The sequence below is a fragment of the Hydra vulgaris genome, chromosome 13 (assembly GCF_038396675.1).
Source record: "Hydra vulgaris chromosome 13, alternate assembly HydraT2T_AEP".
NCBI classification, from domain to species: domain Eukaryota; kingdom Metazoa; phylum Cnidaria; class Hydrozoa; order Anthoathecata; family Hydridae; genus Hydra; species Hydra vulgaris.
Genome location: NC_088932.1, coordinates 27,832,501 through 27,860,307, shown reverse-complemented (window position 1 = coordinate 27,860,307; position 27,807 = coordinate 27,832,501). Strand labels below are relative to the sequence as shown.

At 27.2% G+C, this 27,807-nt stretch overlaps 1 protein-coding gene and 1 long non-coding RNA gene across 2 annotated transcripts in view; both read right to left on the bottom strand.

Moving 5' to 3' along the window:
* The window catches only part of LOC100203679 (ubiquitin carboxyl-terminal hydrolase 39), a 123,673-nt gene extending 113,624 nt beyond the window's left edge, over window positions 1-10,049 (bottom strand). The window contains exon 1 of the mRNA XM_065816519.1: window positions 9,812-10,049. Within this exon, the coding sequence (XP_065672591.1) occupies window positions 9,812-9,899 (88 nt within the window). The 5' untranslated portion in view covers window positions 9,900-10,049. The remainder of the gene's footprint in view (window positions 1-9,811) is intronic.
* Window positions 10,050-11,920: 1,871 nt separating this feature from the next.
* Window positions 11,921-14,721, bottom strand: LOC136089183 (uncharacterized). Its single transcript, XR_010642841.1, has 5 exons — window positions 14,579-14,721; window positions 14,174-14,482; window positions 13,229-13,476; window positions 12,911-13,081; window positions 11,921-12,817 (listed from the first exon to the last, which is right to left on the bottom strand). It is a non-coding gene; the product is annotated as an uncharacterized LOC136089183 (long non-coding RNA).
* Between the last annotated feature and the right edge of the window lie 13,086 nt (window positions 14,722-27,807).

Here is a 27,807-nt window from a genome sequence, read left to right as displayed (position 1 = left end):
TAAAAATTAACAACTATTTTGCATTTTTTTACATTTATTATTTAAAAATAAAAATAAAAATAAAAAAAGACAATATATGTAACTAATCGTTTAAACCTTTTAAAACTGTATTTAACAGCGATTTACGCAATTAAAATAGATCAAAGTTTTAATAAATAAATTTATTAATTCATTCATTAAAACTGCAAACAATTGTCTTTTGTTCTAGTTTTCTCTCAACAATATTAAACAAAGGAGAGAAGCAATTTTAAAATAAAAAGTGACGAAAATTGCTTAAAATGAAACAAGTTGAATAATTATAATTAAACATTTATAAAATATAAAAATATTCCTGAAAAATAAAACAGAACAATAATCCTATGCATAACCCAGCAAAAATAGAAAATATTTATTGAAACTTAATTGTATCTAAAAAATTGTATCTACTTTTTTAAATGTCAGAATGTAATGACCTTTTTTTTTTTTTAGCCGCACCTAAATTCCCAATATCACTAAAACGCTGTATGAATTTTTTTTCTGGCTAACACCCTGACCTCTTGCTTGTGAAGCAAGCACTCTACCACTACACCACTACCGCATCACCAAGTTACCTGTCAATGATACCTTTGAGGTAGATTGAGTATCATAAGAAAGGTTTTAATGTCGAAGAAGTTCTGATGTAAAAAATTTTTTATCGGAGCCAGTATCTATCAGTGCTTGTGTTATATTTTTGTTTATCAAGACATTAGTTAGGGTGTCAGGTGAGCCAATTGCTGCTATGACACTAGATATTATTGCATTATCATTTTTTTTGTTATTTTTTCTAACTATTGCTTTAGTGTAGGTTTTTTTTGTTTCTTTGAGAAACAGACAGTTGCCCAGTGGCCCCTTTGACAATGTATATATGTGAAATTTTGCACTGGACATTTCATTTTAGGATGTGGATAATTAACGCACTAGCAACAATGGGATTTCGTAAGGCTATGACTTGCAGCTAAAGTTGGTAGGTTAATTTTAGCTATCGTGGTTGTTGTTAAATTAAGAACATCTCCAACAGCCAATTTCATTGTAAGCGCTGTTTTATAAAGTGCTACTAGATTGTGTTCTGTAGTTTTGAGGAATCCTTGTCAAATAAAAGGCAAGTAAATTCCAGCAATAAAAGCGTTAAATATTAGTAAATTATTATGTTGTTCTGGTATTAGGGATTCTGATTCAATTTTAGATTGTTTATAAAGGTTTCAGTTGATTCTCCTTCTTGTTGCTTAAGAGTGAAGTTTGTGGTGCATCATGATAGCTGTCGATCATTTTATATTTGCTATCGAGTATTTTGATTGCCTCATTGCATTGATGATGTAGTATCTTGTATTATTGTGAAAGCTTTCACTCTGGATAGAACTGTCTGCAATTTTAGTTTTATCTAGATAAATTGATAGCATTTTTTCCAGTATATATATTCTATCTATATATTTGAGAAAATTGTTGTGAAACCATAATAAAATCTCAAATATTTTGGCTTTTAGCATATGTAAAGTTAAACACAATTTAAGAAATACAAAATGGATTATATAGCATATTAATTATCAATAATTAAATAACTCCAGTTTATTTAAACTGTATCATTTCAAATGACAGGAAATGACAACAATTACTTAGTTCATGATACAAGTCAAAATATAACATTCACAATACTATTCAACTACACAAAATAAAAAAATGCCTTTGATATCCAATGATTTTGTATCAAAAATAACAAAGTACAATTAAAAAACCAGAACAAAAAAAGTGGATAAAATTTTACAACAAAATGCCAAATGAATTTAAATTGCTTGACAGGAAGGGAATCAAGAATCAAAGTGAAACATTTGAAAGGACATTTATAAAAAAATATGAAAAACAGACTAATCATAATCATAATATACATTAACATAACATAAGCATTTAATAAATAGTAAATGTATGCATAAATTTGCAATATATAAAAATTATGAATTTTTACCTTGCCCTTTCTAATAACCCCTTCTAAATATTATAATTTTGCTGGGGCCAAGGCTTTAAAAAATCCCGTATTTGGCTCGGACTAGGGCCAGGACCCTGGTTACTTACTACTGACCATGCATCTGATTTGTATAATGGAAAGGTTACCTCTTTTAATATTTATACATAACTTTTCAATTATAAGCAAATAAAAAACTTCTAGGGTGACTTTTTATAGAAATAAAACTTTTTTTCTATGAAGAATTGTGGAAAGGACAAATATAACCTTTCTTCTATTTAAAACAAGTATTTATTTGTTTCTTTAAAGAATTAGTGCATAAAATTTTGTATATAGAAATTTTGTATAATATGCTTTTCAGTGTTTTATTTTTCTTCAAAATATTAAAAATATGCGAAGAAAAAAGTCATTTTTGTTTTGATTTTTGTGTTTGTTTTGTTAAATTTGGTTATTTTGATTTTTGGGTTTGTTTTTTTGAAATTGCAATGCAGTTAAGTCTTTTAATGTTTTTGTATTTGTTTTGGTGCTATAACAGCCTATTTTCAAATATATATATATATATATATATATATATATATATATATATATATATATATATATATATATATATATATATATATATATATATATATATATATATTTATATATTTATATATATATATATATAAATATATATATATATAAATATATATATATATATAAATATAAATATAAATATATATATATATATATATATATATATATATATATATATATATATATATATATATATATAAATGTGCATATATATTTATATACCAGTGGTTAAAAAAAAAACCTCTGGTTTTTCCTGGTTGCCCTGTGGGTGACTGAAACAGTTTTTACTTCTCATTTGAGTCGTCCGCAATGATAATCAGTAGTCCGGTGTAAAAAAAAAATTTTTTTTATCTTGGGTGAAAATACTAAAGAAAAAAAGTTAAACATCTGACTACTAAAATATGTCTAATAAGATACCGTTTACTTAAAAGTAAATTAATTAATTCATTAATAAAATTAATTAAAGATGGATTGTCAGTTCTGTCGTAGTCAATATCTTTTTTTATTTTTGTTACTCTTAACAAAGGTTTCATTATGTGAGGCAAAAAAGTTAAAAGCCATAACTGCAAAGAAATGCTTTATAAAGGGTGTTTTTTTTAGAGGTATAGAACTTTAAGTTGGCATTACTGTTCAAGATGGCGACCGATTTAACAGGTGACAAGTGATTTATTCTCAGTTTGGTTTGGCAATTCATCATGAATAGACTCACGCCTGAACAACGCTTGCAAATAGTTCAATTTTATTTCGAAAATAATGGTTCTGTGCAGAATACGTATTGCGCACTACGTCCATTTTATCCTCAACAAAATCATCCATCAGAGCAGTTAATTCGATTAACCATGGAACGTTTTCGCACCACGTTTACTCTTATTGATAACTCGCATCCCCAGAGACACCGTACGGTGCGTACAGAAGAAGCTTTTGCTACTGTAGAGCGTAGCATTGCGGAAGACCCGAATGAATCTATCCGCCATTGAGCACAGGAATCGGATCTGTGTCCATCCACTGTATGAAAGATTTTGCGGAAGGAGCTTGGTATGCGTGCTTACAAAATCCAACTCGTGCAAGAATTGAAGCTAAACAATCATCAAGCAAGGCGTAGATTCGTCGAATGGGCCCAAAATGAGATTGCCGTTGTTCCCGATTTTCATAAGCGAATTTGCTTTAGCGATGAAGCGCACTTCTGGTTGAATGGTAACGTCAACAAACAAAACTGCCGCATTTGGAGTGAAGATAATCCTCAAGTGTATGTCAAAACACCGTTACATCCAGAAAACATGACTGTTTGGTGCGCTTTATGGGCTGGTGGAATCATTGGTCCGTACTTCTTCAAAAATGATGATGGCCAGAACGTTACAGTCAATGGTGATAGGTATAGAGCCATGATTACAAACTTTTTCATACCTGAATTGAACAACCATGATGCCCAGGAGCTGTGGTTTCAACAAGACGGCGCAACATGTCACACAGCTCATGCCACAATCGATTTATTGAAAGACACGTTTGGTGACCGCCTAATTTCACGTTTTGGACCTGTGAATTGGCCTCCAAGATCTTGTGATTTAACACCGCTAGACTACTTTCTGTGGGGCTATGTAAAGTCATTGGTCTATGCGGATAAGCCACAAACGCTTGACCATTTGGAAGACAACATTCGCTGTGTTATTGCCGATATACGGCCACAAATGTTGGAAAAAGTCATCGAAAATTGGACGCCCAGATTGGACTACATCCGAGCCAGCCGTGGCGGTCATATGCCAGAAATTATATTTAAAATGTAATGCCACAAGATTATCTTTCTAATAAAAAAAATTCTTGTCAATCGAATAATCCATCATTGTTTTTTTGCAATTTAAAGTTCTATACCTCTAAAAAAAACACCCTTTATATAGAAAAATCTTAAATATAATTCCTAGAGTTAATGTTTAACGTTTAACGTTGTTTCGCTTTCGTTTTTAAAGTAGTTTTATTTAGTTACTAGGCTTTTCCGTCATTGGAGGAAGATCTCTTAAGCAAATTAAAACTTTTTGCAGGTTACCGAAAGCAAATAAATTTTTTCCAATTTTTTTCTTTTTTTCTTTTGTGTCTACTTATCTGTTACAATTTTTATTTTAGGTTTGTCATATGACGCATTAATGCAATATAAAAGATCAAAGTTTACATATTTTTTTAAATTTGTTATACACATGTTTGATTGTGAACTAATTTATTTTTGTTTGAAACTTATTTTTTTTTTAAACTTATTTTTACTCAATTGCTTAGTTATTTTTAATAAACTTAGTTATTTTTAATAAATTTATTAAGTTCTGTGCATTTAACGTTTTTAAGATAACAATTTTCTTTTTTAAAGAAAAATTAATCAAGGGGATACCAAAAAATTAATAACTCCTGTATAATATAAGTTAACTTCATATTAATCTTAATAATTAATTAAAGTTTATGTTATAAAAAATATTACAAGAATTTAGTTGATATTTTCTCCAATTTAAAGCATGACAAAGTGTTATTATTTTGTGTCAGTAACTAAATACATATTGTGTTAAACTTAGGAATGTCGAAGAAAATGGTTCTGCCTAACACTGATATGACCTATGTCAGTTGTAAACTACTCAAATAATGTTAAATAATAATTGGTAAACTATTTTACCTCCTCATGGTTTTTATGGTAATTTTACAGATGGATTAATTTTTTCAATTTGAAGGTGTTTTTCTAAAAGGGTATTAGTTAAGGTTTTGCAACTTTAAATTGTGGAAAACAGCCACTATAAATTAATTATGTAAAAGACCAACCATAATCCACATTATGGGTTGCTTTTTTGCTAGTATTCTATTATTCTCTCACAACCTTCAATCAAATTTATTTAGTTGAATGTTTAAAACATGCTTTTAATGTTTTAAACTTTTTTCATCATACTAAGACTTTTTTTTTTAGGAAAAAAGAGTTTTCATGTGCATCATTAATTGCATTTTACTAATAATTTTTTATCTTTTTTATTTTGTTAATTATAATTGACAAAGTTAAAATAACATTTTATTTTACTAACGATAAACAAGAGATTCAGTGTTATTAATGATTAAACAAATATACTATGCAATTTGACAAAAACAGTCAGTTTTTCCTGTACAAAAAATGTAATAACTTCATTTCCACTTAACTGCTAAAGCTGAAATCATTTTAATCCTTTCAAGCTCTATAAAATCCTGTTAATTATGTATAAATATGAGGACAAAAAAACTCCTCTGGAATGGCTAACAGCTGCTGAAATTAATTTTGGTGAAGCACCATTTTTCAAATTCTCGGAAGACTGAAGAAAATTCTTGTACAAGTTCAATACCTTTTTGGCAATAAGCTGACTGTAAGCAAATGTTATGACATAAAATAAGAAGAAAATTTAATATATATTAGAAAACTCATTTTTTATAATAAAATATAAGTGATATATAGATACAGCATGGGAAATTAACCTCGGCACTTGGCATATGTGGGGGTTATTGCCAAGAGCTTTTTAGTATTTTGATAATTTGCCTTAGCAAAATAGTGCTAGGCAATTTATCAGAATAAGCCCATCTGCAAAAGTTATTGCACTTTGCAGATGGGCACCTTATTTTTCATTTTTTAATTTTTACATTCATTAACTAATTAAGTTGGTAAAAAAAGTTATTAAATAACTCTTAGACAGAAGGACAATATTCTAATAAAAAAAACTATAAAAGAAATCATTGCAATCATTGCCAAAACCAAATATAATATTTTAAAAAAAAAAAAAATTTATTCCATTTTATTCATGAAATCATAAGATTATAATTTATTAAAAACGCAAAACTTTAATTTAATTTTCAAAATGTTGTTGAAGTAATTTTTTTTTTTTCTTCAAATTTGTTTGTTTTAGGTACCCTTAGAAGTTCTTACGGTCTTATCACAGAGCACCGTGGAAGAGCATTTGAAAGGAAGTTCACGCCTTCTCCCTTACCGATGTTATAAAACTTGCCCAGAAGTAGCGTTGAACCGGTAGCGAGAGTAGTGTTGAAAGTATTTCAAAAAATGAGACCTATTTTTTTAACTTGGCGAAGACACTATTTACGCCAAACCACATTGTGCCACTATTTATGAACCAAGTTAATTAAAAATTGGTAGTCGTTTAGTAAAAAGGTTAGGTTATATGTTCATATATTTTATTTTTACTGTCATAAATGAAAAAATTCTTTATTTTACAATGTAAATCCTCAGTATTTTTTAACGAACAACAGCTCTGTAAGTAATGGAAGCTCCTTCTAGAAATTAAAGGGTCCTTTAGATAATTTGCTGATGTTCATAATTTGAAGTAAATCTGTTGTGTACATATTTTTTTGAAGAGCCATCAAGCACACTAGGTATTTCTATGAAATTAAGGACTACTCGCATTTTAATATGTGTTTTATAATCAAAAGTTTTGCAGATCACATAATAATTTCTTAAAATTTGATTGGTTTAAAAAGCTTCTTTTCTATTGTGGTGTTATAAGAAACATATCTTTCTTAACTTTTGAGAATATGTACTTTGATTTTTGTTTGGATTGAATTTATTGGTAATCATTTTGATATATAGGTTAATGTTTGTCAATAAACAGCTATATGTTTTTTGTTTGTTTAAAATTAATGATGGACAGTTTTAGAATTACAAACTTAACATTTATAACATTTAGCAAAAAGATTGGATTTTTTTTTAAAAGTATTTTAAAAAACTTTATAAAATAAAAAACACCTTTTATTGTTGATATTTTGATGTAATTATCTTTGACATGTTAATGTAAGCCTTATTGTTATATTCTGTGTCGAAAAATTTATTTACATTTTATAATTTCTCCAGTCCACATACAACAAACTGCCTATTTCTGAATTTTGACTTCTTATCAGCTGTTTAAAAGGACATGTTATTTGTTTATACATTCAAAATGGATTTTCAACTACTAAAACAGAAAATATATTTTTGAAAGATTTTATCTTTAAAAGTAAAAATCAAATTAAGCATTTAATTGGTAGCAGTAGATAAAAAAAAACAATATCAGGAGATATGAAAAAGTTTCAAAAAATTTGCTCAGAAGTATTTTTTAAATCAATTTCTTCAACTATTTTACCTGGCATTACAGCTGTTACAGTGCCAACCCTAGTCTACAATGCATCATTTACATCCCATTCTTTGCATTGTTTAACCCCCATTGAACCAAATAGCTCAGCTGAATTCTGGTACTTTATCTCTTGATTCACAACTACTTTTCCCCAAGTTAAGAGATAACCAACTGACTCCAAGAAAAAAAGTCCTTAAACAGAGGTTACTTATATCAGCAAATAAAGTTGCCACAAAAAGGCTAAAACATTTAAAATTTTTGAGAGAAATAGTAAAAAACCATATAGGTTTAATCAAATTAATCAGACTATTGCTCGAAAAAAAAAAAACAATTCATCAGCTGCGTGAGAAGTTAAATAAAAATTATTCTAACTCAAAGTTAAAGCGACTTCAAAATGCTAATCTTTATTTGTAAAAGCAACTAGTGACAAAAAAGAGATTCAATTCCAGCAGAATGATATGTCGATATTACAGGAGAAATTGCAATCTATATAGCAAATATAACAAAACTCAAAACATTCCAAAATTTACTCATCAAATATTAGGGCTCAAATATATGCCACTGCTACTCCGTGAAATTGGAGAACACACAAAATATCATTTCAGTGATACAACTGTATAACTGTAGAGCAGATGATGCCTGAACTAGGTGTTACTTCAGACCTACAGACTGCTGAGATAGCATTCTCGACAAAAGATCTAATTCAAGTAAAATGCTTTGGCGTCAAAAAAATACCCATGTTTGTTCATGGGTATTTTGCATCAAAATTTTACATAATTGAACTATGATTATACCTATAATTTTTCTGTTATCATTTTCATATATATATATATATATATATATATATATATATATATATATATATATATATATATATATATATATATATATATATATATTAATTTCACTTTATTTTAGGTATCATTGCAAAGTTTTGATTTGGAACACAGATCTTTAATGAGAAGATACGAGATCAATGCTTTAATGAGATTATATGCCTTTTTGGACTTTTTTCTATTGAACAGCTATACTCTTCAAAAAAGAAAACAGCTAATTTCATAGCCACAATTCTCTTAAGAATACTATTAGGTGAATAAATGATTGCATAATCAAGATATTAGGTTCATTGGGGGTAATAGGTAATTAATAATAGTGGTTAATAATAATAATGATAAAAATAGTAGTTAATATTAATAATTAGGAAGCCGTGGTGTAGTGGTTAGAGCTCCGGCTTTAGAACTGGAGCTCCATGGTAGGAAGCTGGTTCTGGCCATAAATGCATGGTTGATAAGCAATGAGGCGTAAAATTTCTGGTTAAATGCTATTCTGTAATAAGGCCCTTTGGACTTTTTGAAGTACCTAAATACTAATTAAAAATAAAATATAAACTAAACAAAAAAAAAGTTTAAAGTAGTTTTGTGACACATCAGCATAAACGCCCCCTCCTAATATATATACCACTGATGCTCCTAATACACCACACTTTTGTTGCTTTCTTTAAGAATCGAGACTATAGTTCTCTCTAAGACTAATGTTCTCTATAAGACTTAATTTTATGCTGGTTTAAAAGCATTTACATTTTGCATGCATTTAACCGAAAAAAAGAAGTTTTATATTTCATGTCTAAATGCTTACAAAACAAAGGGGGCAGGCAAATCATCTCCCAGCTGTCCTATGTGATATTTTTATATGTCTTTTCTGCATCTCTTAAAACTTATATTTGGTACAAATTTTTGTGTATTTAGATAACAAATAACAATACGACAGTTTAGCTTGTAAAGAGTTCTAAAATTGGTCACAGTTTCTTAAGTAATCCTTGTACTCAAATTTTGTCACTAAAATATTCATAATTTTTTATAGAATTATTTAATTTTGACAAAATCTTCACCATTGTAATACTAATTAGAGGCTAAAAATATATAATATCTTAATATTTAAACATTTTGAAATTTTTACACACATACCTAGTATATATATTTTAATATATATATATATTTATATATATATATATATATATATATATTATATATATATATATTTATATATATATATATATATATATATATATATATATATATATATATATATATATATATATATATATATATATATATATAATATTGCAACTATTACAAATATAAAATAATGCAAATCTTACTTTCTATTTTTGGTTTTATTTCTACAGAATCGTCATCGCTGTCATATACAACATCTACTAAAGCACGTTTTAAAATTTCTTTAGCCATTATTTAATTTAAAACCGAAATTTTGCCAATCATAACACACTAAAAGTATTTTGTCTTACTATTGAGTTGACTTAAGTAATTGCTTTTAAAAATCCGAATGGTGAACTACCAAACGTAACTACCTTTAAGTTGAATTTTTGGGGAAACACTAAATCCAATCCTTTAAAGTGCTATCTAGATTTTACTGACTACCGATGCGATCTCCAACGGGATTATATTTGTACTTTAAAATAAAAGAACTCTGAGGTGGAGTGAAAAGATTTTGAATATTAATTCAGAAGCTTTCTTAATAACATTCTAAGAAAAAAAAAAAAAAAAAAATTCCAAAAGAAATTTGCGGAGTAAATATTTCTCTAATAAATTTAGGTTTTAAAAACTTAGTTTTTAAATGTCATCGGTAAAATTAAAATTAAAGTATATTTATAAATAAATGTTTGTGATTAAACAATCAATTAATAATAAATATAAATAAATCAACAAATGCTTTCACGCCATCTGATTCTAATAGAATCTTACTACTAAACTGATTAAAACCAATAAAAAGTTGTTTTGTTACAAATATTATGGTTTATAATGTAATTTTTAAACATTAAATAACACTTCTTGCATCTTTATTTTCCGCAAAGAACTGCTGTTTAAGTTTACATTAAAAAAAGAGTGTTATTGAGTGTTATGAGTGCTTTTCACTGGTTAAATTTATACTTCCATTAATTTGGTTTACACTTAAATATTGAGTCAAATCTTTTCGTTTAAGAAACAACAACTAATGTTTAATGAAACGTAAAAGTTCAAAATTACTTTCATAGCTAACAAAATGTTGTTAAAAAATATTTTAAATATAGTAAACCAGGAAATACAACAGAATAATGCTTTACAATCTTCCCAATTAAAACAACTCCATGCTAAATATGATAGCTTGGAAGTCAAAAATGAAAAAACTTACAATGTTTTTAGTTATCTGATTATAAAATAAGAAGATCTTGATACAGAAACTCTAACAACTTTGTACTAAACTAATTACAACCTATAAAAAGTTGTTTCGTTTGCAAATATTACAGTTAACAATGTAATATTCGAACATTAAATTGCTTAAACATTGAATTACAATTCTTGTACCATTGTTTTAGATTTTACTTCGATTTATATTTTTAAGCTCCAACGTTTCCATAAGAAATCACTTTTAAAGTTTGGATTAAAGAAGAGAGTTTAAGTACAAAAAAAAACAGTTGACAGAAAATTAAACAAAATTAAAAACAGAAACTAATTGTAAACTGTATGACTCAAGAAAACATAGAGACGTGCAAGAAATTCAGTAAACACACGGTTTTCAAGCCTGAGACAGTAGTTACAGTAAAAGAATTGCGTTTTGGTTTATGGAATAAGAGATAATAGCATTTGCATGGTACTACATTCTCGCAGAAATTGTGGAGTTTTACTCCACAATTAAGTGTGGAGTAACACAACTAATCTACAACTGTGCACAATAAGCCCACGTTTGTGTATAGGAGTTACAGCTGCGCATCAATCTAAAGGAAAACTTCACCCTTTCCCTTAAAGTGTATTTGTGGAAAAGTGAGAGATGCAACTTTACGAGTTTTGGGAAAGAGACTCTAGCTCTTATCAGAGGAGTCGTATACATTCCAACTCTTCTGTAGAACTGAGTTTTCCAAGACTCAGCATGATAGATAACTTACTTTTAAACTGATTGAACACCATATTTATAGTTAACTAATAAAATATGATTGACTTGAATGTTTAAAGACTATTTTCTCAACTAAAAATTATGCACGAACTAAAGTGCATGGTAGCGTTGGTACTTAATTTCATAAGATGCGCTCATACTCTATAAACATAAAAATATAAAATTAGCACACCTTTAACAAAATTAAAGCCTATACACATGGGTGTAGAGTCTTTAACTTTGTTGAAGCCGAAAGACTAAATATCGCTTAAGACTAACACCCATAGTTTATAAACCCATGTGTTATTAGTAGCAACAATAAAAAATTAATAATCTATACAGTAAAATATACCGGGTAATAAAAGATAATGAGATTAAGGTTTCAACTTCAATTACTTATTTTATTATTGAACATTATATTAATTTTTTTCCAGAAGATTCCGTCCCAATCGATATTTTTGATGCCGCTTTTCGTGCGTCATTTGCAATACCAACTCTACCTGAAAGATTTGATTTCTTTTTTTTGGTAGAAGGTAGCATGTCGAAGTAAATTTTGTTTGTTTGGCAAATAGCACGATATCGTTTTTTTTCATGTTTGACAACTAACCCGTGATCTTTACATGTACTTTCTTCACAGTCTTTTAATGCGGTTTGTAGCCTTTCCTCTAGTTGATCAAATACTTCTTGAGACTCAATTAAGTAAGTCAATGACTTTATTTGATTTAGCAATTCGCAGCAAATAGAAGCTTTACCTTGTTTTGGACAACTTTTGATAGGTAAATTAGATAGTTGAGATGGATCATCTACAGGACATGGTTCTTTGACCGACATACTTTCTGATTTAACTGTACGCGATCCCATTACATCAAAGTCCAAGTTTAAAAAAACAGAGTTCTTGTATTGTGTACCAAACGAATCCCAAGATTATTTATATTTTGTAGTCACAGCGAGCATATGTTTACACGGAAGTAAGTTTTTTTTCCAATCAAAGCAACTACAACTTGGCATTCGCAATTTATCACCAAAAAAAACCTCATAAATATTATCATTTTTTTCACTCTTCACTTTAAAAACTACACCACCTTTATAAATCAAATTGCTTGCTATGAATTTTGATGATTCCAATTTCTCAATAGAGTGGGCAACAAATTTTTTGGGTCGGTTATGTAGCCAAGAGGGTAGACTTTGTTGGTAGGAACGGTAATAACCAGACGCTTTAAAATTAGATTCAACATAACTAAAAAAATAGTTTTATTGTTATAAGCTATTTATATGCACACAAACACACACACATATACGTGTGTGTCAAAACAGCAACACTAAAATATACCTGTTATACTTATCAGGTAAAAATTGCTCCACAAGAACCGTAACCACTTAAACTTTTATCATGGAATTTACTTAAGTAGCCATATTTAAATTCTTTATTCTTACTTTCCACTCCATTATTTGTATTAACTGCAACTTAAAGCAAACCCAGTCGATAGTAACGTACCCAGAGCTAATTAAAGAAAATATATATATATATATTAAAAGTTATTAAAATACACTTATCTTTTGCATTAATACAATTGACAAAAATTAAAGTATAACTTTTGCTTAAAACTATTTCTCAATACCTCTGAGTAGTAAAACTATTCTATTGTACCTGGTGGACTGGAAACCAAGTTTTGTCGAGCCAATTTCGAAAATTCTTGGAACTATCACTTTTCCAAAGCTCACTCGCTTTTAACTCTCTAACATGTTCTTCATACAGATCATGTGTTTCAGATGATGCAATCTTTCTTAGCATAACCAAAATTGTTTCTTTTTTATCTCGTAGTCCATTATTATGAGCAGATAACCATCAAACCCATGCTTGCTCCCGGTGGAAATCACATAGTAAAAGATGTGTATCTAAAAAGACGAAAATAATTAATTTTCTTTGCAAGAAAATGTCAAAAAAAATTAATAGTTTTCATCTTTTATTATATTATATATAAAAATATGTTTTATAGTAAATATAGTACTTTTACTTGAACAAACGTTCAAGTAAAAGAATTGAACAACATAGTACTTTTCTTACTTTTCAGACCTATTTTTTTACTATATAACGAATAAAAGAACTAACTGTTTGGAACACTTTTCAAAAACGTTTATAACAATACGCAGCTATGCTGTTTGTATAGTTTTATCGCTTCAGAGACAACGAGAAAATATTTTATCATTTCATTGTATAAATTCTTTTTTTACATAAATTTGTATTATACAATAATCCACAAACATTAACAACCGCTGAAACACATTTGTTGTAATAAAATTTCTTGCATTGATGGATAAATTATATGTAAAGTTTTATGACAAGATAATTTAAAAACTTATTTCTTTCATGTTAATGTTTGATGTATTTAATTTTGTGACACAATAAAGTACTTTTTACTTTGTAACTAAAAAGTATTGCTAAACCAAAATACATTTATTTTAGTATTTTGGTTAAGCAATACTTTTTAGTTCACTTTGTTACTTTTAGAGTCAGTACTCTTACTTTTTACTTTTTTTATTTTTAAGTATCTTTAAAATGTAACGATCTCAACCCTGCAAATAATGTACTTACTTGGAAACAAAAATAAGATGGATTGAATTTCTTCATCGCAGTTGTCTACCATAAATACTTGTGGTTGCCATAGTGGATTCCATATTTTAATGAATGTTAAAGCTTCTGTAATTGAGGTAACTGTCTCATTTTGAATGGCAAATGATGCTAAAAAGAACAATGGGACGGCATATCTTGTCGTTTTGTATGTTGCATCAAGAAGATAAATACTGTTCCCATACCTTTGAAGTAAACGACGCTGGTTAGCATTTTGGTAAATAAAGAGTAATCTATTATTTTTGGCTCATTCAAATCAAGTGATGCTACATTCTAAAAAGCATCAAAAGAATTCATGTTGCAATAATGACACAATTTTAAGAAATATGTTATTTTAATACAGATAAAACAATACATAAAATGACTTACATTGACGTCAGATAGATTTTCCATTCCACAGTTAAACCACAATCTTTCTTTTTGATTACTATTATATCATATATCAACGGAAACATATATCAACGGAAATATCATATATCATATCAATATCATATCAACGGAAATATGGTATCAAATCAAATATCATATAAACGGAAATATCTTATATCAACGGATATATATATCAACGGAAAGCGGAATTAAAAATGGCAGACGTGTTTGTAAAGTTTTAATCATTGATATAATAATATTTGAATAAATAAAGAATTTTTATAATTTGGAAGCTTAAAATCCATTCATTCAAAAGTCGGATTTTATTTTCATCAAAACTTGAAATTCATAACTTCAAAACTTGAAATTCTAAACTTTAAAACTTGGAATTCAATCATATAAAACTAGAAAAACTAGAGAAGATTACTTGGGTGATAAATCCAATCTATTGAATGAAAAGATCTAATCAGATAAGCAGAAAAGAAGCATGAGCTAGTAGAGAAACTAAAGTATCAAGAAAATATCAAGAAGATTCTTTTTCTTTTTTTTTTTTTTTTTTTTCTTTCTTGCTATCTCTGAGTATTTGTTATTTGAGACCATTTGTTTTTTGGAAGTGTTAGCTTGTTTACTAATTTTTTATTTCAATTTTCATTTATTTTTAACTTTTTAACTACTTAATTACTTATTGTTCTGGATTATTATAAGTGTATTTATATTTAGTGTACTATCTTTATATTCATTTATCATACTACACTTCCATGATATCTTGGTATGTATATTGGCATGATATTGTTGCTTATATGCTAAAATTACTCGTTTTTCCTTTTTAAAGTTCTTTTTATTGCTATTTTTTTATTATAGATATACTTTTTGGTACTTTTTATTATAATTGTTGTTGTATTTAGTACTTTTTGTTGTATTTGTTGTATTACTTGTATTATTTGCTTTGTTGTATTGTTGTATTACTATTTTGCTGTATTTGTACGTAGTTGATAATGTTTTATGTTATGTATTATAGCTACTGTATTATTATCTCTCATCTCCTTGAGTTTATAATTATTCATTACTGTTTACAAGCTATATTTCATCTAACAAACTCCATTTTTTTCTAAGATCATAAATTACTAAATATAACCAAATTAATTTAAAATCATAATACCTCGCTATGCCATCTAAGACTATTCAATTTGGATCTCGTTCTGACCTTAAGCTTGACCAAACATTATCACACAAAAATCATAATTTACAATATTCTCTTGACACTACATCAAGTCCACACAATTCAACTTCAGATCTAAATAATCCTCAAGATTCAATTAATTGTAAATACTATGACACCATAGATTTCAATAAAAAAGTAAATCCTAATTCAGATCTTGATATTCATCTCAACATTGCTTCTTTACCATATCACATTGATGATCTCTGCAGCTTTATTAGCACTCTTAATACATTACCTTTGGCAATAGGTATTACTGAGTCAAATTTATATGTAAATGATTCAAATATAACAAGCATATCTATAAATGGTTTTAGCATTGAGCATTGTCCCACTGAGGCTAAAAAAGGGGGTGCTCTTCTATATCTAAACTCTAATTTAAACTACATAGTTCGCAACGACCTAAAGATCTACTCTTTCAAATATCTTGAATCCATTTTTGTTGAAATTATAAAGCCTCACTTAAAAAATATAATAATTGGCTGCATATATCGACATCCGTCTATGAATCAAGACGATTTCACTAATAATTATTTAACTCCTCTATTAGATAAGCTAAATATTAAAAAAAAAAGTATTTTACTTATGGGGGATTTTAATATGGATATACTAAAATATAATGAATTAAATCCTATATCTAGCTACCTTGACTCGCTTATTTCTTTTTCACTACATCCTGTTATTACTCTACCGACACGCACAACAGCTAAATCACAAACACTTATTGATAACATCTTTATAAACTTTAATTCACCTGACTAAATCTCTGGCAATCTTACTATTTCAATATCTGATCATATGGCTCAATTTATCTGCATTCCAAGAAAAACTAATCACCCTAAAAAAAGTATATTTTACAGGCGATGCTTCAAGAACTTTAACAAAAATATATTTATTGAAGATGTTTCCAACATTAACTAGGCCCTTTATATTAAAAAAGATGATGATGTAAATCAATCTATCAGTTTTCTTTTAAAGACATTTGAAAAAATATTAGACCAACATGCTCCATACAAAAAACTAACTAAGCAGCAAATTAAACTTAAATCAAAACCATGGATCACCAATGGCATACTTAAATCTATTTCTATTAAAAACAAACTATATAAAAAAAACTATATAAAAAAAAAACACAAAATGTAAAGATATTAGTACTAAAAATGAGCTGTTTTCTAAATTTAAGTTTTATAGAAACAGAATCAGCAATCTACTAAAAAGTGGAAAAAGCTTTGGTCCTAATAGCCTTCCTACATTCCTTCTTAAACTTATTCCAGACATAATTTCTAAACCTCTCAGTATTATTATAAATAACTCATTTCAAAACGGTTTATTCCCAGATGCTTTCAAAGTTGCTAAAGTCATTCCAATATTTAAGAAAGGTTCTATAATGGATATGTCTAACTACCGACCTATCTCTCTTCTTTCAAACCTAAGTAAACTCTTCAAAAAAGCTATGCATAAGAGGCTCTATGCATTTTTGAATAAATTTAAATGCCTTTACAAACACCAATATGGGTTTCGTGCTAATCATTCCACGACTCACTCACTTATTAAAATTACTGAGTCAATTAGAAAAGCTCTTGATAATAAAACTTTTGCCTGCGGTGTCTTTGTAGATCTACAAAAAGCTTTTGATACAGTAGATCATTCTATCCTATTCAAGAAATTAGAATATTATGGAATCAGAGGAATACCTCTTAAATGGTTTACCTCCTATCTTCACAACAGATCTCAGTTTGTCTCAGTCGGTGACTCAAAATCTACTCAAATAAAATGTTCCAACGGTGTTCCTCAAGGCTCAGTATTAGGAGCACTACTTTTTCTTCTCTATATTAATGACCTCAATAACTCAATTAAGTATGCAACTCCTTACCACTTTGCTGATGATACTAACTTGCTCATTATCAACAAATCTTTAAAAAAAATTAACAAATACATTAATCATGATCTTGCCAATTTAATTCAGTGGCTTCGCTCAAATAAGCTTTCCCTCAACTGTAACAAAACTGAACTGGTCATATTCAAATCTAAAAAAACAAAAATCAATAAAAATTTAAACTTTAGATTAAGTGGCCAGAAAATCATTCCTGTAAACTCAATCAAATATCTTGGAATTATAATTGATTCCAACCTATCGTTTGTATCCCACCTCAAAGACTTAGCCTTAAAATTGAGCAGATCAAATGGAATGCTGGCTAAAGTTCGCCATTATGTCAATCTGAAAGCATTGTTAAACATATATCATGCCATTTTTGGCTCGCATATACGATATGCTTGTCAAGAAGTTTTAAGGATATCTCATCTTCAAAACAAAGCTTTAAAAATAATACATTTTCAGAATTACAAATCCAATCCTAATGTGCTTTATCTTACTTCTAAGATCCTTAAACTATGCGACCTTGTTCAATTCTTGAATTGCCAGTTTGTCTGGAACCACCAACACAAAAACCTACCTCTTTCCTTCAACAATTTCTTCCCAAAAAATGCAAATAACCGATACTATCTTCGATCAACTGATAATCTCAATCTTGCAGTCTTAAATCATCGTTCTGTTACTTATGGATATAAGTCCATAAAAAACCAAAGTATAAAATCTTGGAATAACCTTCCCTATGACCTGAAAGCTCTCCATTCAATTTATGTTTTTAAGAGTAACCTATTCCATTCCTTCCTAATCAAATACAGTTTATAAATCCAAAGATATGCGTATCTATGTACAAGTGTTTGTGATAAGCGCATGTGAATAAGTGTGAGTGTATATGTATGTATATATGTATACATGGATGTGTATGTGTGTATGTGTATGTTTGTATATATTTATATGTGTATATATATGTGTGCGTGTGTATGTAAGTATATATATTTATATATATATTTGTGTGTGTATGTGTGTGTGTGTATGTGTATATATGTATATGTGTATATATGTATATATATATATGTATATATATATATATATATATATATATGTATATGTGTATATATGTATATATGTATGTGTGTATGTATATATATGTGTGTGTGTGTGTGTGTATGTGTATATATATGTGTATGTATATATATGTATATGTGTATGTATATGTGTATGTATGTGTGTGTATATATGTGTGTTTAGATATGTGTCTATATATGTGTGTATGTAACATAATGTGTGTATGAACATAATTTTATATTCTGATATTTTCATAATTACTGTCGTGTAAGGTTTTTATATAACCAACTTTATTAATATATTTGATTATCTATTTGAGTTTATAAATCACAGTATAGTATAAATCACATTAACAAAATATGATAATAATATAAATCACATTAATAAAAGGTGTATGTGTGTGACTAACACTAAATGACTATTATTCTTTTTATGATTATTGTAATTATTTTTATTGTTGTCATTTTATTTTTATTATTATCATTATACTTTTATCATTGTATTGTTATTATTGTTACTACTACCACTCTTATTATTATCATTATTAGTATTTTACTCCTTTAACTTTTAATGTTTGCTTTGTTACAGCTGTGGACGATTATTACTATTAGCATTAACAATACATTTAGTAGCTTTTATTTACAAGGTTTTTACTTAAGATTAGTAAATGTACTATTTGTAAACTTCCGTGAATGTAACAACTATTTCAGAATATATATATATGATGATGATGATGATGATGATGATGATGATGATGATGATGATGATGATGATGATGATGATGATGATGATGATGATGATGATGATGATGATGATGATGATGATGATGTGAGTCCACTTTTTTGTATCCTCTGAACAAAATTTCATCATTTGGGTGTGATTTTTGCCATTCGCCTATCTTATAAAAAAGATTTTCCTGATCCATTTTAGTGAACACAATATTTGAGTGCACTCATTGTGATGCTAATATAGTTTCTGATATCAGAAATCCGAGGATGAAAACGCCTGTTACTTGTTTCCGGCTGCTGCAAGCTTACAAAAATGTCATAGTGTTGAAGACATCTTTTTATTTCATGAGCAAACCTAATACCTTCCCTAACCAGGTCTTGATTTTTCACGTTTGTCAACTTGTTGTGAAACTCCTCCAAACTAAAATAGAAATTTGTAAAATAGTTTATATATTGTTTGACATCATGGCCTACTATAGTAACAGGTGATTATGATGTTACAAAGTCTGTGAAAAATTTTTTTATGAAAATGTACTGTGAAAATGTTAATTATGAACTTTTTAATGTTTATTGGTGAAAAAAAGTATTCTTCTAATATGGTTGCTAGGGCATTTAAGTACTTTTAACTGTCAAGAATCTGTTACTCTTGACTATGTGATGACTTTGACTACCAAGGATATATCATGTCATCATTTAATTTTGTCACATTTAACATTGTCATCAAGGATATATCCTTAATGACAAAGTTAAATGTCTAAAGTTAGAAATGTTGGATATGTTGATCTTTTAAAGTTGTATTTTGACAAATGTTCTACTTCTCTAAGACAGGTTATTCTACTAACTGATGAAACATTTTTGATAAATCTTTGAATTCCCCAAATGAATTAGCAAAAACAGTTTTGGGTTTAATGATTTGTTCTTTATTTGGCTGAAAAAAATTTTTGTATGTAATGCTTTATAAAGCATTACCAGTAACAGGTGTAGATGCTAATTTTCAATATGATCAAACAATCCAAATAATTAAAGCATTGCGGTGGTTCGTTGTTGCTATTCTTTGGACAACAACAAAGTAAATAAAAAATTTTTTGGAATCTAAAATTTTTGGAAAATTTTGGAAATTTTTGGAAAATAAAATTTTTTTCGAAATTTATCTCAATAACACCAGGTGCACTAATGATAACACTTTCCTTCTATATGACTTTGTTCATTTAATAAAATCTATTTGCAACATTTGGCTCACTGAAAAATGCCAAGAACTATGTTTTACTGACAAAGGTATTTCAAGAACTGCAAAAAGGTCAGATCTTAGAAAACTTTTTTTTTAATTTTCAAAACTTAAAAAAGATGCTATTGTAAATTTGGCTAAACTTAATTAAATTGCAATTTTTCCTAAACCAATTGAAATTCAAAATATGTTAATTTGTTTAGGAACATTTTGTGATGAGACTGTAGCTGCTTTAAAAACTCATATAACCATAAAAAATGTTGACAACACCACAGTGCTTTTATTTGTTTTTATCAAAATTTTTTAAATTGTTAATGTTAAAGGACTTTATGAAGATATTTGTACGAGATAAATATTATGCTGTTTTTTTATCAAACAATGATAAACGATTGAACTTTCTTTTTAACTTGGCTAATATGGTTGAAAAAATACCTCCTGAAAAATAAGTTCATTTTCCTAGTGACCTTATTGAGAAAGCATTTGGAAAACTTTGGCAAGGATGAGGTGGTACCTACTTTATAAATGTTCAGCAAATATTGCAAAAAGTTGACATAAAAAATAAAACTTTGTCTGAGTATTGGTATCACTAATGATATAGAAGTATAAATTTGGTAAAGTATAAGTATAATGATAAAGAAGTGTGAATTTGGTAAAGTATAAAATTGGTATTGCTAATGATTTAGAAGTATCATCAAGCCATTTATGTGAAAAATGTAAATATGTAATGCAAGATGATATTTTGTTCAGTGTTTCATAATCTTCCAGTTATTGAAAGTAATTTGCCTAAAGAAATTAAAATGTCTTTGATTTACATTGCTGGGTATGTCAATAGAGATCCACCAGTTGAAGATTATTTTGTTTTGACCAGTTCGGAGATTATGTTAGAGATGTTAATTGTGGTGGTTGAATTTTGCCTGGAGATATCATCATTCATTGGATATTTTATTCATACATTTTATTTTATCATCTTTACACATTTGACTGTTGTATTAGCTTATCTAACTGCTTTTGGATGTAATCAGACTTTTTACGAATTTACCCATGTTTCAAAAAAATATTGTAGAATCCTGAAATGGAATCTATGAAATGTGGTTTGCATTAATTATACAAGTTTTTTCATTTCAGAGGTCAAATTCATTTATTTGTAACAAAAATTTTTATTTACGACATAAGTAACTCATTATTTATTAACAACCATAAGAAATGATTCCATAAAAAAAACTTGCCATTAGTTTTTCTAAAGTTGTATATTTACTCGGCCTGTCACTATAGTAGGTCATGTTCCACATTTAATGAAGAAATATATTATTACTTGCATATAATATAGCTAGATAAGGTAGTAAACCTAATAATATATAAACTTGTAGTCAATAGTCTTTTGGAGTATGTAAAAATGATTTACCTCATTTATAAGATGTCCAGAATGATTGTTATTTTCCGGAAGTTGTACAAATATGCGTCGTATACATTCAACATGTGCTTTATTTTTTATCCACTGTGCTTTTAATTTTTCTGCAATTGTCCTTTTACTGCTTTTAGTATTTGCAGTTGCCTGGAAGAAAAGCAATTGCATTTTTATCATTTCTATCATGCAAAAAATATAACAAGTCAGTATTTGTTCTAAATTTAATATCCTAAGGAAACCATTAAACAAAGACTTTAAAAGATATAAATTATTAAAAACTAAATCCCCAAATATATTAAATATATAAAGATGTCATCCGCAAATGGCAACCTGAAATAGCTTATTGATAAAGTTATTCTTTAATGATATAAATACAAAACTCATTTTTATAATTAATTTTAAAATTTAGCTTTGCAAAAGCAACTTAAGTATAACTTACATACTTTAGTTTTGCATTCGCTTTCTTCCTCTTTGTACTTATACATCTATCAACACCACTAGAACAATCAAGACGTTTTTTACCTAAGATCATGAAAGGCATGCCAGTGAACTGAATTTGAGGTGTTCTGCCGGATCTTTTATATCCTCAAATAGAAGTTTGTGGTTTGTTAGCTCAAAATCTGCAGAATAAAAAAGTAATTCAATTATATATATATATATATATATATATATATATATATATATATATATATATATATATATATATATATATATATATATATATATATATATATGTATATATATATATATATATATATATATATATATATATATATATTATATATATATATATATATATATATATATATATATATATATACATATATATATATATATATATATATATATATATATATATATATATATATATATATATATATATATATATATATATATATATATATATATATATATATATATATATATATATATATATATATATATATATATATATATATATATATATATATATATATATATATATATATATATATATATATATAAATGAGTGTCCCAAAAATCATAGAACTTTTTTTATTTCAATGACAACTAGATGTAAATTCTAAGTTTTACTGTTTTCTCTGTCCTGGCTCATCCTTAACGAAAAAACATAAGTTTTCCAATATAAATTTACTTATATAAAATTTTTTTAAATAACGGCTACTAGAATGCTTTCTTAATCTCAAGTTTGACCAGCCATTGCACATTACTCTAAAAATTAATTATGTTCTTTATACAGTCCTAGAGTTATAATAATAAGTATATTCAAATTTGTATCAATGAAAAGCTTTTCGGAAATCTGGAAAAATGATTAAAAAAATATCTGGAATTCAGCATATACCCAGCAAAAGATAAATTCTGAAGATATCGAAAATAGTCTTAACACTTTAGCTCTTAACCATCCTCAGCTGCAGAAGTTTATTTGTGGATTCCATTTACTGTTTAATGATGCTAAAAAAATTAACAAAAAGTTCATTCAAGATTTTATTGTAGCTACAGAGATATCTTTCAAAATTTTGTTTTTGTAGTAACTTCAATTAGGCCTAAAAATATTTTCCTAAAAGTATGACCGAAACAAAGCTTGACAACTGCTGAAAAATTTCTACTTTTAAATTTTTTTGCTTCAAAACAATATAATCTTTGATGTGCTAGAAAATATTACATTTAATATTATTTATTTTTATTTGCAGATTATAAAATCAAACTTAAATAGTGGCAACAACAATTGCATATATTTACTTATAGATTATTTATGTCTTATTGGTTTTTTAATTTCATATGAAGAGAAAATTTAAGAGTGATTTCTATTTTGGATAAAAATCTCAGCTTTTACATCTAGCACTTCCAGTCATAATAAAACCCTGAAAATATTTTTTTGGACACCCATATATATATATATATATATATATATATATATATATATATATATATATATATATATATATATATATATATATATATATATATATATATATATATATATATATACATATATATATATACATACATACATACATACATACATACATACATACATACATACATACATACATATGTATACATATGTATATACATGCACATAATGAATATATATATATATATATATATATAATATATATATATATATATATATATATATATATATATATACATACATAAATATGTATACATATGTATATACATACATAAATATACATAGTTTTTAGTTGTAAATATGTTTTTCATATATAGTAGAATAAATGCTATTATACTTATCAACGATAATTTACAAGAGTAATAAAAAAAATCATCAATTTCTAAAGTAAAAAAATAACCTTTTTAAGCAAATCCAACATCTTTCGCATAAACAGAGAATTTCACGTTCATGTGTCGTTCATGAAATTCAATTGCATTCTGAGCTTCTTTTACTGTTTTATAAGAAATTGCATTGAACGTTCTAGTTATCTACAATTTAAAAATATAACATGTCAACTTTCAACTTTGAAATTATTATAAATGTTTATTAACTTTAACTGCTATTTTCGCAAAAATTTATTATAAAATATGAAAAATATAATTACATGAAATATTTAAACCAATAAAACTATAAAAACCTTTATATGCTTCATCCATTTTTCCATTCATAGAAAAAAAACTAACAAACAAAAAATAGTCTTTAAATAGATTTTTTTAGAAGACTTAATTTAATAACATTTTATCACATTTAATTAAGTTGAAACATCTGGTATAGTATGTAAACTTATCCTCTTTCTTATAATATTTTACAATATTTCTAGGGGTTATATATACCCTCGTTATTCAAGTAATATTACTTGAATAACGAGGGTATATATAACCCCTAGAAATATTGTAAATTATTATAAGAAAGAGGATAAGTTTACATACTATACTAGATGTTTCAACTTAATTAAATTTTATAAAAGCTTATCTAAGATGTTAACTTTTAAAAATTATTTGTATCACATTGTAAACGCGGTAATCGGGTCTAGAATTTTTGAAAACTGTTCAAACAGCATTCTGACGGATTGTATTTAGGGTTTCCCGAATTTTTGGTCGATTCTTTTTTCCAGTGAGCAAATCCAGGTTTCGCGTTTTTTGTAAAATCAAAACCCGAATTATTTAAATTTATTCAAACCATTTTCTTATAATAATTTGCGATAAATAGATAGTTTAATAGGTTTATTATATTAAAAAGATTTTGTTTATATATTATTGCAAAAGTAGAATCTTAGAAAGTTGTTATTTTATATCATTATCACGACAATTTTTATATTATTGTCATGTCCAAATCATAGATCGACTCATAGACCTACTAAATATCTCCAAGCTTTTTCAGCCAAAATTTCCAATTATTTGCTTTTCTGCCTACATGTATACGCGCACATACTTTTTTTAAACAAGAATACTACCATTGGAAACTCATTTTTATAAAAATGATGTATGGTTGGCAGAAGAAAATATAATTTAAAAGACAACCAAAGTTCACTTGCAAGTTATACATATTCATGCGAAAACGTTGATTTGGCAAATAAAAGCCACGTTGCTCAGTTTAATCCTTTTTTAGAGGATCCAATCTTTTTTTGAGGATCGTACCTATCTTTAAATATATATGAGCAGTTCATAGGTATAATGGCAGATAATTTTATATAATAAATAGTTCTATAAAATTTTCTGCCATTACAATACAAAAAAACTAAATATTGTTCCATCAGTACTACTTCTGATATTAGCCATGTAAATTAACTGTATTCATTTTTCGGTATGTTCAAAAGATTGGCTGTCTGGTAGAAAGTTTTTTAGGGTTTTTACCCAACTATGATCATAAATTTGAAGAATAAGCAGATGCTATATTTTTAGTTTTAAAATTGCTTAAGTTAGATATAAACAATAGTCGTGGTTACGACAATGCGCCTAACATGTCTGGTAGGTATACAGGACTTCAAGCTCGCATTAATGAAATTAACCCTTTATCTACAAATGTACCATGCTTGGCACACTCTTTTAATCTTATTGGTGAATGCGCTTTGGACTGATGTAGAAATGCTTACGAATTTTTTATTTTGCTTTAAAATATAAATATTTCAGTGCTTCTACATTTAGATAGGAAATACTTTGGAACAATTTAATTAAAACAGAAAACAATTAATTCACTAACCATATCACTTAAAAAACTATCAGATACCAGGTGGTCAGCAAGATCTGATGCAAAAATTGAAAAGAAATAATAAATGCACTGTCTTTTATAAAAGATGATAAACCACAAAAGTCAATCACCTTGAATACCTATTATTGGCCCTAAACTCCGAAGAGAATTTAGAAAACAAAGCATCAGAGTTATATTTAATTCAGCTCCCAATTTAAATAAAATACTATGCAATAACAAAACAAAACTACCACCAAACTCAAATTCAGGTGTTTACGAGCTTAAATGCTCATGCGGAAATATATATATTGGTGAGACCAAAAAGAAAATCATTTCAAGAAGTGTGGAACACTAAAGAGTCTGTAAAAATCAAAAATGGTCGAGTTCAGGAGCCACTGAATATTCTAGAACATGCCGTGGTACTTTTGATTGGCTGAATCCTAAGACCTTGGCAGTCATTCCAGAATACAAGATAAGAAAAGTTAGAGAATCCTTGGAGATAAATAAAGCAAGAGTTTGACACGAGAAAGGTATGGGGCAAACTGTTCTAATAGATATAATGGGGATAATGTAAAAACAAAAACTTGGGGACCAATTTTGACAAAAATTTAACTGACGCCACTGTCATACTATTTGATTGATTTTTTATATTTTACGCTTTTTAATGTCTTTTTTAAACGGTTAGTTTTATTATTTTAATGTTTTTTTCATAACCTAATGACGCTGACCACAAAAGGTCAGCGAAATATCCTTAGCATATTATTATATCAAAGTATATTTAAAAAATAGTTATACGCTGCCTTTTTTATTGAAATCCATTTATATATTTATAAACATAAAAAGAAATGATTTTTAAAGAATATATATATATATATATATATATATATATATATATATATATATATATATATATATATATATATATATATATATATATATATATATATATATATTGGGACCTTTTTTATAATAATTTTTTCTCCAAAAAAATATAGCCCTGGGCCCCGATTCGCCACTGTGGGGGGAAATACTACTGGGTAGGTCAAATAGTAATAGGTCACAAATTTTTGTCAAAGGAACTTATGCTAAAAATATGGGTAATTAATTAGGTCTTTTCTATCCTTTTTAAAAGTTAACATCTTAGATAAGTTTTTATGTAATTTAATTAAGTTGAAACTTCTGGTATAGTATGTAAACTTATCCTTATAAATTTCTTTATATTAAATTACAATATTTCTATATATACCCTCGTTGTTCAAGTAATCATTACTTGAATAACTAGGGTATATATAACCCCCAGAAATATTGTAATGGCTATGCACAAAAACTCATTATTTACTTTCTTGAAAAAGCATCTGAGTTTTATGGAAAGACTTTTTGTGTTTACAACGTACATGGTTTGCTTCATCTTCACAAAGATGTTAAATTTTTTGATTGCTCCCTTGACAATGTTTCTGCATTCTCCTTTGAAAATTATCCTGGATCAGTTAAAAATATAGTAAAAAATGCTAATATCCTATATGTCAGGTAGTTAAGAAGCTTACTGAAATAGAAAAGTGTAGCAAGCTCTCACAGA